General features: G+C 40.0%; 1 protein-coding gene across 1 annotated transcript in view; it reads left to right on the forward strand.

Annotated features, from left to right (window-relative positions):
- LOC102371682 (carboxypeptidase B) overlaps positions 1-11,438 on the forward strand; it is a 28,254-nt gene extending 16,816 nt beyond the window's left edge. The window contains exons 9-11 of the mRNA XM_014524336.2: positions 802-1,004; positions 10,046-10,130; positions 11,087-11,438. Of these exons, the coding sequence (XP_014379822.1) occupies positions 802-1,004; positions 10,046-10,130; positions 11,087-11,274 (476 nt within the window). The 3' untranslated portion in view covers positions 11,275-11,438. The remainder of the gene's footprint in view (positions 1-801; positions 1,005-10,045; positions 10,131-11,086) is intronic.
- Positions 11,439-11,762: the final 324 nt, after the last annotated feature.

The following is an 11,762-nucleotide window of genomic DNA, read 5'->3' on the forward strand; positions in this document are numbered from 1 at the left end:
GGGCTGGGGCCGGGTGGGGCAGCAACTGGGAGGGCTTGAAGGAGCAGGCAGGGGATAGGGCTGGGCAGGGCAGTGATCCAGGGGGATGGGACAGTGGGTGGGGCCAGCGGGGGTCCTCCCATGGTCCCCTCCCTGCTCCTCCAGCCCTTCCCCTCCCCCTACTTACCGGTAGGAGTCCAGGTCCAGCTTCCTGCTGGCATGCTGCTTGCCCTGCACCAGCAGGCAGCATGCTTCAGCACCGGGGTTAAGGCCAGCCATAAAGATGCTCTGGCAGGCTAACAGAGCGTCTCTGTGGAGGACCAAGCTTCCGGTTGCCTCAGGGCACAGTCCAGGACATTGCCCTGCCCTGCTTTTTTCCCCCATGGGTTTTTTTTGACCCCTGGATATCCAAGGCCTAATTTTGCATTCCCACATGTGCCTCTTGCAAGGTCCCAAAGGGCTTTGAGACTCTGCAAGACGCACATGTGTACTCATGTGGATCCGCCCATTGGGAGCAAAACCAGCAGGGAAGGCTTACTGTGTAGTACTTTACTGTGCAGTAAGCCTTCATAGCATTAATAGCACATGTAGAAACACTTCAAATACAGTACAGATAAAATATTTGCCAAATGCTGTGTTATACCGCCCAATGGCATTTGAGCATACAAATGTTTTGTTTGTGTACGTGATATAAGTACTAAAAGGCTAAATTAAAGCTGACTAAAAAGTCTAAAGGATGGCACTGGTGGTTTTAGCTAATTTTTCAAAGGTCCATCAACATCACTACATTTAATTAAGTGCAATATTAATTTCTCCTTGCAGCCGTTGGTGCCTCAAAACGTCCTTGTGATGACACTTACTGTGGCAGCGCACCTGAGTCCGAAAAGGAGACCAAAGCTCTGGCTGATTTTATTCGTAAACATCTTTCTACTATCAAGGCGTACTTAACTATTCACTCCTATTCCCAAATGTTGCTGTTTCCCTATTCTTATACTTATGATCAGGCAAAGAACCACAATGAGCTGGTAAGTAGGAACTCTTTGTAGCTCTTTGAAATGTTGATGTTGTGGGGAGCATAAGCACATATCATCACTTGCTATTTAGGTCAGTTTATCTTCAGAGATTTTCTTATACATCTCGAAAACTTTGAATAACCATCTATTGAAAATACTTTAATCTTTTATATTATAAGACAGTGAATTCCTTCTGCCTACAAGAAGGATTACGCGTAGGAGATGCATAAGAATCCATGGTTCATATCCATCATACAAGAATATAAAGATAGGCTTGACCTCAAGCTGTGCCATAAAGAGATCTAAGTTACACAGCACTTCTTAGAACCATAGGAAATAGAATAAAAAGGGGCCTCTCAAGCCATAGAGCCCAGTCCCCTGCTTTCATGGACAACCATTTACCCAAATACTCCTAAATATCATCCACTCTAAACCCTAATACACCATAACTACAAAACCATTCTACAGTATGTCGCAGACAAAAAAGCAAGGGTGTCTGACCAGGTCAGTGCCAGTGCCCATCCATTGCAATTACAGAGAATTGGTTAATACTGTATATTCAGAGGATACCAAGAACAAGACCATGCACCATGCTAAAAAGGAAGGCAAATATTTCATTGGTTCTTGACAATCTGACTGGGAGGTGGGGGGGAGGGGGGGAACGGTGAGGGGGATATTTTTTCCTGACCCCAAATTTGACAATTGGTTTGATCTTGAGCAGAACAGCAAGGCCCCCAAGCCAGGAATCTGTGAGATTTCTAAATATCACTAGGAGCATCAGTATTTCCCAGTCAAAACTCCCAGCCTTAGCTGTGGCCAATATCTAACATTTCAGAGGAAAGCAAACAACTCCCACTCCCTATCCACCCTACAGAAACCAATAAGGCACTCAAGGGAAACACTTCTTGTCCCTGCAGGCAATTGGCTAGAGCACTGAACTAACATTACAAAAGAGTTACCTCTGTACCCCAACATGGGGAACTTTCAATAGGTAACACTGTATCCAGCTGCAATACATTGTATTGCAACATTATGCTCTCTGGGCTAGACCCACAGCTTGTGTAAATTGCTCCTAGCTCTGCAGATATTATTGAGCAGAATGATCTGGCCCTGAAACATAAGTCTGGGACTTATTATTATCTATTTTCATGCCCCAGAATATACAACATGCCCTAGAATAACACATGCCTTGTTTTTACAAGGCAAAATGAAGAAAAAAAGCTCTTTCCTTGTAGTAATAGAGCAGCAGCAGCCAGGAAGTGGAGCCTGTTAATTGTTCTGTTCCCTGTGAATTACTGCAGATATTACTTTCTGTTTCATGCAGCAAGTGGCAGAAACTGCTCTTACCATATTTCCTGCATATACTGCACACACCTATTTTCAGCAGCTGTTTTGGGGGGGAAAGGAATGTGTTGTATTTGAGAAAATCTGGTATTAAAAATAAAATTTCAGCGTTCCATTGACTGGAGTGAGGCAGTATCAGGCCCATTGGGCAGTCTGTTTTGCCAACTATCATAGCTACATACTAGCAGCAGATAGATGGTGCTTCAGTTTCAGATGTCCTTGAATAAAGCCACATTCAAATACACATTATTCTGAAAAAGGGAAAATATTCTAGTGTTTGAAAGGAATAATGTTTTATTTGAAATGTAGAGGCACACCCTAGCCTGAGTGCTGTTTGAGTCTGCTAACGGCAATTTGGTACATGAATTATTTATTCTTTTTAAAAAGGACTTTTTGTGCAAAAGTTATAAACATTTCATACAATAAAAAAGAAAGCAATAAAATCATCATAAATAATAAAATTACTTCAATTCCGTGGAATATTAGCCATTACAATTGTTGGCAAGAAAAGCGACATAGCAAAAAAAACCAAAACAAAACAAAAGAAATCTTGATCCTCTGTCTTCCCTGAAAGCTGCCAGAAGTCCAAGGCAATAGCATTAAGTAGGCCATCTTGCTGGGAGATTATGACAGATTTATGAAGGCTCCCAAATGAATGTCATAATTCTGAAGCCCATATGAAGTGAATGGCCAACTTTATGCTTTCTTCTTGGACATTTTGCAGCTTAATAGGAATGGATTTCAAGGTTTTGTTGCATTTTCCATGTTACTTTACATACCAAGCTATTTTAATTATAAAACCCCAGGGAACTACAGTCAATTCTCAGTTTTTTTGTGTTTTATTTTTTCAAAATATTTCCTAATTAACATGTTCTAGTTTAATTTAAATAGGTAAACAATGCAAATGCTCAAACTCCTTTGACAAGATCACATTAGAAGTTTTTGTGAACTTCTGCCTAATTTTTTAAGTCAAGCCCAAATGTAGTGACACATACATACAACATGTTTTTCACAGCATTACATGGAAAACATTTGTATTAACACTCAAACACACACAGAAAAAGAAAGAAACCTTAAAGACACAAAACATGGACAGTAGGAAAGGGCTAATATACTTTTCTTGTTCTTCACTGTTACTTTTTCTTTTTCTGGATGAACAATTTTCATATTAACTGCCCTGTTCTATTATAATCTGGAGGAATAAAATAAAAATGAAGATTAGGTACAATCATCCCTGCTAAGGTTTTAAAAATTTTATTAATAATAATAAAAAACCCAATTTCTTTTGGCTCAAAGAATGATTTTTTTATTATTGTTCAACATAAAAAAATAAATAGTACTTCAGAAATGCTAGCTGTATGCCTACTCATCCATTGATTTCACTTCATATGTTAGTCATCCCATTGTAAAATTTATCCCATATTTTAAAACAGCCACATGATCCCAGAGGGAGTTCTATTATTTCCCACCACAAAGCAACCACATATCTCACCGCCACTTAAAGGTGACCTGATCAACTGTCCTCATATTCTAATTAAGGGAAAATACTTTCTAAATTGGAGCTCCCAACAAAAAGACAGCAGGAATATCTCAAAGAGATTCCACTTATGCAAAACCTGACTTTAATAAGGGAAGATATTCTTAGCCAAAAAAATTTTAGCTTTTGAGAACGAGACACAATACCAACCAATTCATATCATCTTTAGATGGGATGTCTACACAGAAAGTGCCTGATCCAAAATCCCACCAGTCAATAGATTTCTGTTGGTTTCCAGCAACCTAAATAAATTCACATGAACCATACCAAAATAAATTAGGGTTTCTTCTTGAAACTTTTCATCAGCTAAAAAGAGACAGCAAATATGGAAGGGAAAAAACATAAAAAGGCAATAACTGTAGGGTGTTGAATGTGTTTCACTTCTGCAAAGATCTGCCTAGAAACAGTATTGAGAGAAAGTCTGGAAAACTAGACTCTCAACCTTTATACAAATTGTGTTGGCAAATAAATGGATTGTAAACCATTCCATAAATGAAGAAGTAAGATTAATAGGCCTATTATCTTATCTTAGATGTTTATTTTTAGTCTGACAGATCTAATAAATTATAGGAAATATAGTTGCCATTTCTTATCTTTTTACTGTGTGATAAGACATGTGGTTAAACAAAACTTCATGCCTGCATATCATTATTATTTTAACATATTGCTCCACAGTACTTAATTAAGATAGGTTAATATCATGGGGCTCATGCTGCATTCCAGTGGGAGGCCTGGAAGTAAGAGGGAAAAAATCAAGTAACCTGGCATTAACAGCACCCTAAATCTATAAAAATAGAGAGCAGAGGGATCAATATAGGCTGTTGCCTCCTTTCTTCCAGGCCAACCTCTCTTTTTTGCCAGCTTTAAACAGGGCTCAGCAAGTAGGCAGTGAGCACCTGAGTAGGTAAGTAAGATGGAAACAACCACTGTACACGGCATTTTTTCTCTGAGGGATTCCAGAACTACAATGCCATTTCTGCTTGAGCAACCCCACAGGTATTTTATCCCTCCCAACCCCTCTCTTCAAATTCACCAGGTAGACCTCTAGGGTATTTGGGGATCTACACAAATGGGATTTTCTAGTAAATTTGTTCTCCATTCATGTTTCCCCCTTGTGGAAATGAAAGTATTGCCTTATATTAAGCATGAAAATATCCAGTTTTCCATGCAATGCTTGAATGACAATGATGAAACCCCAGACAAGAAAATAAAATGGGTCAACTGAGGAAATTGACATGAACTGCACAAGAATTCTGTAATGTTTTCTTGGAAGAAGTACGTTGTCTATCAGAATGAACACATTCAGCCTGTTTCATAAACTCCCTTCACTATTATAAATCTGGGTGTTGCCCTGCACAAAAGGGAATATATGCTTTCATGAACCCCGAAAATTTGCCTTGTCCCTTTCACAGCCAAACTTCCCTTAATTTTTCTTTTAATATTTACATTTTGTTGCTCTCTCATCGTAAGCCTGTGTATGCTTAATCACTTTGTTTAGAAACCTTTAGTCTGTATTTTGAATTTGCTCCCACTTTGGCCTCAGCTTCCCATGAGGTCATCCCATTCACTCATTTTCAGCAAAAATTTCCCAAATCTTCTTTCGTATTTGAATAGGCTGTAAACTGAGTTTAGATATTATGTTTACTAGATGTAGATAGCTCTTGATGTTCCTCTCATCAGGACCATGGCTAGATGTATTAACTTAAACCTAGGGACTGCAAAAATGTAACAAATTACTTTGTTTGCTAGATAATTTTTTCACTGCATTACTGGTTATAGGTCTCAAGAATCCTTCTTAGTATGGGAAAATTCTAATTAACAGTTAAACCAACAAATACCGTTAAAATAACTGCTAGATTATTGTATTTTTGTCAGGCAACAAATTCTATATTTATACATGGATAATTACAAATAAAGTATCTAGGTACTAGGTTTTAGTAGAATGTTTGGCAGGATTCAAGTTACCGGAAAAACACTGGTCACCATTACCTATTGGTTACTGTTCATGATTGGTGATATTCAACTTTTTCCATTAGGCTTACATATTATTTACAACCCATTTAAGCCCCTGAGTAGGCTGAAGACAGCCTTATAGGGATCACTAAACCTTGTGGTGACTACCGTAATTAATTAATTAGGCCCGGATTACTATTCACTGGAAATCTAAAAATGAAGTCTAAAAAGCAGTACTGCAATTTATTAGTGTTCATTTTGAGGGTACTTGTGAACAAAAACACAAAAAAGAGCTTGTAGTTACTTGGGGCTTTACAGCTGAGTCATACTTGTCTAATCAATAGGTTCATCAGCTATATTTTGCCCCCCAGAGCCTGAACATCTAAGTTCTCTAGCTGCTTTTTGATTGATTGTTTTATCTATTACAATTACATGTTAATAGTATTGATTGTGGAGCACAAATAAACAAAAATAAAGAGAAAGGATTTAGGGAGGAATGGATTCTTTTTTAGATGTGGTTGTACTGGGGCAAAGAAAAGTGGCTTTTGGATATGCTCTCTTGCCTTTCACATTACTTCCTACAAACTGTTATCACATTGGACTAGCAATCTTCCAATTCTCAGTAAGACAGCTTTACTAGCAGCTTCTTCCCTCTTGCTTGTGTAGCAAATCTCCAACAGCCCCAGGATACATTTGCCTCAGTTCAGTAGCACTGGATGAGAATACGCTAACAACATGGAATGCTTTGGAATGGCTATACAGCACTCGCTGCATATAAAGAAGGGTGGATATATTAAAGATGGCTAGGTTCACATTTTGGACTTGTAGGCCCACTCTACATGCTACATCTATTGCACAATTACTTTTTTAGTTGTTCAATAACTTTATACTGGCTACATGGGCAAATGAACTATCATGCCCATATAGCCAGTTGAACCTTAAAAAGGTCCAACCAACTATAAAGTTATTGCTTGAAAATGTGTAAAAACTTTAAAGCTGGTTTCTATCCAGTTGCAGCTGCTGTGATCTCCTAGCTGCTGGGGGGACACAACATGCCCCTGGATTGGGAGATCACAGCCAATGTAGTCTCTCAGCCACAGGGGCCTGGGGGTGCTCCAGGCAGGAGTTGGGAGACCACAGTTGCTGTCATCCCCCAACCTTTTGATCTTTCAGCCATGGGGTATTCTACATACCCCCACAGCTGGGAGACCAAAATCCAACAGCTGACAGGGCTTTTTGTCTCAGTGGCCCTTGGGGCACAGCCAGGACCAAGAGTCCCATGCCTGACAGGACTCTCACCTGCACCACACATATGTCAGTCAGGACTGAGAACCCCATCAGGCATGGGACTCTTGGTCCCATCTGTACATGGTCCCCATGACTGGGAGCCCTGTCAACAAAGTGGGCTTCCAGCCATGGGAGCCTGCTTCTTGCCAACAGACAGGGCAAGAACCCTACACTAGCAATAAGGCATGGCTGGATGTAATGCATGATCCCACAATCATGCCTCCTGCCATTCACATGTGGTATAGCAGGAGGCGCAACTGTGTGGATCGTACATTAGATCCCATTGCACCTTTACCTGTACATGTAGAGGGAGCCATAACACTATCACTGCAAAGGACAATCAAGGGACCCCTGAATAATTTGTGAGACAGTTAAAGTGAAAAGTACAATTTAGAGCCCCAAGAAGTCTATCTTGAGCAGGGCAGAGCTTACTGCTGATGAAAGAATGGGTTTGGAAGTGAGTGTGCCCATGTTTTTTCAAGATCCTGGGATGACACTATGATGTCAATATTCTCATCCAATAGCCCACTGACGTCAAAAGAACCTGCCTCCGTGCAGCAGCCGCCTCATTAAAGTCCCGCTGTGTTTGAACCAGCAACAATTTGCTAAGGCAAATCTGAATTGATGATACAGGAGCAAAGATAAGGAGGCAGCTCCCAAAAGATAATCTATGAGCAGTTAGAAGCTGCTTAGCCTAATAAATTATCTTGTTAGCACAAGCCCCGAGATATAGTCAGGAGGAAGACCAGCAATACATGATTTTCATTAGTCTAGTAACTGAAAACTTAGGTTAAAAGGGTGTGAATTAAATAAAATAACAAGATCAGGCCATGTGGCCCTTTTATTCCACTGGCTAGGTGACAGACTGCACAAGATTAAGCAAAATTTAATCACTAGAAAGCAAGCTGAGAGATCAGCACCAGGACTGTCCTGGATCAAGCAGTTTCTGCAATAAATGTGGGACTGGAAACCACTTTGCTCCCAGTTACATTGCATACATTTAGAGTGGCTCCACTTATTTCAGCAATGTTACTTGGTTTTAACTAGTGTTTAACTGGGATTTCCCCCACAAGTGAGAGATTCTTGAGAGTTCAAGAGCACTTTACAGTACAACAGTAAAATAATCCTCTAACTAGCACAACCAGTTGTTCAACGGGATCTACAAAAAGAAAATAAACCCCTCAGAAAGAAATCCACACAGTTGTGCCTCAATTTTCCTGATTTATCTGCAAGACGCATAGCTGACAAGGCTCACAGAGGTGACAGCATTCCCGGCACTGCCCCTACAGAGAGCCCTACACCTGAAAAGCCTCACAGTAGGGGCAGCAGCGTTGGCTGTGGGTCTCACAGCAGGGCCAGGGAGGAGAATGCAGCTACTCCAGTGACCCTCATGAGGTGCAGGGCTGGCAGTGGGGAGAGTGCTGCCCGTGCTGTGCGCGTCAGGAGGTGTGGGGTTCACAGTGGTGGCAGCATTCTCCCCGCTGGCCCCACAGTGAGCACCACACTTTACAAGGCTCACCGGGGGGTTAGCACCAGAACACTGCTACTGCTGCAAGCCCCACGCTTTCAATCGTGTATTAGCTCCCATTTTGCCTTTACCTGCATGTGTACAGAGGGGCACTGTACATCAAAACAGCACTCTTACAATTACCTATACTTAGAAAAGACAGAGGCCAAAATCAAAACTCAGCAATCAAGCACTATCAGTCTTTGGGGAGCATTTGAAACCTGCTCTCAGACCTAAATCTACCTTCTGTTAATGGCCTCCATGGAATGCAGCAAACCAAAAGCCCAGATTTCTGGGGTGTTCAAAATCTACTTCTCAGTGTACATTTTACAGCTGAAGCCTCTCACTGGCATAGTCAGAAGTTACTAGCTTACAACAGAAAAACCTACTGTTTTAACGTGAGTATGGAGAGTTGTGTTTTTGTTTTTGGAACAGTTTATAAAGATGTGCAGAAACTAAACAGAAGTCACAGACTTATTTAAAGTCTCTCTTCTTTGGAGGGATAATCTATAGTGCAACAAGAGAGAAACAGAAGATTTGAAAAATTCTTGGGAGTACCATGTCATTTAACTGTGAACTATAGGGGGCATACATGCAATCCATTGCTTATTCTCGTGTTAAACATCTGCTTTCAACTAATAAAATACAAGCAAATATTTGTCATCTGTTAGTAATATTTTCCATATTTTATTACCAACATGCTCTATGAAGAAATGGAAAAGCCACACTTTCCAAAAGAAAGGCTATAATTTTTCTTAATGCAAACACCCCGGACAGTATTTTACTGTGGATGGACTTGATCCAACTCACATTGAAATCAGTGAGAGTTGAATGAGTCCCAATTTGCACAGGGACCTTTCACTGAAAAGAATGGAAGTGAAGGATAATGTATGGCCTCCTGTGAGTCACACTGGTAGGATCTGGAATTGACAAGACCTATTTCTGATTTCTCTTACACCATTTTTACTGTGCACCTCCAGTGACTAAACTAGTATTGTTCAGAATTAATACCTGTGCAAGAAGAAGAAAAATAAAGCCTTGAATCTACATAGCTACCACAACAAATATGTCTACCAGACCGAAGCCTCACTCTAATATTTCTTCACATTCTTTATTTCCACTCACAGATACAAGTTGTAGTAATCCCTGTATCTTGTTGTCCCCTTTGTTTCCTGGCTCCATATAAAGTTCAAAATTAGGGCTATTTATTGATAGGCTATGTTTATGCTGAAGAAACACACAGTAGAAATTTGTAGATTGCTAGACAATAACCTTATGAGTATTACTAATGAGTCTCAAAGATATACAACAGGTAAAATCATTTTAAGCTTCTCAAAGCCCACCCCCGCTACCAGCTAATGAATTAACTTGGATTTCTGAGTAAAAGCTATTAAATACCTAAAAATCATTTCTCATTCCTGACAGGATGCCCTTGCTGGTGCTGCAGTTAAAGAGCTGGCTACATTGTACAGGACAAAATATATCTATGGTCCAGGAGCCACTACAATCTGTAAGTATAAGCCTAATTGTACATAATTGATTGTAGTAAGAATTCCTTGTATGGTCATTGCAAGAAAACTGTGTATCATGATGAGCTAGACTTCAATATCTTCACTCACAGAGCAGTATTTTTCTTCACGAGGAGTCCAATTACACTCAATGTATAAAAATACATCTACAACCTTCCTGGTTCCACAAATGCGTGCAAACTAATGCCCGTGGGCTCACAACAAGATTCACTGAGCACATATGTACTATCCAGACACAAAGTGGGTGGGGCTATTTTAGAAATTCCAAAGTTGGTTCTTCATTCTCCATAGCATTATCCCATCTGAGATTAAAACATGATAATTGTGGGCTTCAGATTTTCTAGATTTCCAGAGTCTACAAATATACATGACTATAGTATCACAAGCTCTTTTTAGCCTGAAGTTGCCTTCAACCATGGTCAATGGCATGTTATTTTCTGTTATTCTGTGACAGTCATAGGATAAAATAAAGCCTGTCCTTCCTCTGGTCCCCTTTCTGGAACCTAACACTTCCTGAACCTAAAAGTGTTAGGCCACCTGCAGTACTGTAAGGCAGAATTGGTACAGTGAGGTTCACAACTTTAGAAGAGCGAAACATTTTGGTTCTTCATTCTCCATGGCATTATCCTGTCTGAAACGTAGCACCTGTCTGAAATGGAAGCCAAACAAGACAAAAACTAATATTTTTTCCCTCCCTTAAATAATAAAGGCAAAATTGTCCAGGCCCTTTTTTAAAGATCTATGGAGATCATTTTTAGAAATGATTCTGGGATCAGGATGTACACAAATGGTGCATTGTATCTTAAAACTTTTTATCTGTCCTCCTCACATTTACACCTGCATGATTTGATAGACATGTGTTAGATTCTCTGCTGGCTAGCAATGCTTTGTTGCTCCTTCTCTAGCTAAGTTTTTTCCCCTCCCACTTCAAATACAGATCCAGCTGCTGGGGGCTCTGATGACTGGGCTTACAATCAAGGCATCAAGTATGCTTTCACCTTTGAGCTCCGTGATGCAGGCAGATACGGCTTTCTGCTCCCTGAATCTCAGATAGAGGCAACCTGTGAAGAGACTATGCTGGCAGTTAAATATATTGCCAATTATGTCCTTGATCATCTATATTAGAAAGACATTCCAAAAACTAATAATAATGTGCATTTCATTTAAGTATACTATCCCCTGTGTCCTCTTATTACTTTTGCTTTACAGGATGCTGTCAGTTCTTGCTTACATTTGAGTTTTTGAGTTAATGGAATTATCTGGAGATTTTGCTGTTAATCCCAAATAAAAGTGGCAATGACTCACCTCTTCTGAAAAGCTGACAGAACTTCTGTTATACAGTGACTGGAGTGAATACAGGAATAAGCCAGAAATGTCTATTCTGATTGTTTGGCCAGGTGATTTTTTTTAAAGCTCCCTTAATGACATTTTTTCATATGGCCTCAATGAGTTTGCATGGGTGAACTGAGGAGCAGAATTTGGCCCCTTGTCATTAAGCTAATATCAATCAAGTTTCAGTGTCAGAAGACTAATAGATAAAGCAAGGGAAAGGACAAATGCCACAGAAAAAGTAAAGGAGTTTGGGATAAAGGTAATTACAGCTATCAGTTTCA

The sequence above is a fragment of the Alligator sinensis genome, unplaced genomic scaffold, assembly GCF_000455745.1.
Source record: "Alligator sinensis unplaced genomic scaffold, ASM45574v1 scaffold1178_1, whole genome shotgun sequence".
NCBI lineage: Eukaryota > Metazoa > Chordata > Crocodylia > Alligatoridae > Alligator > Alligator sinensis.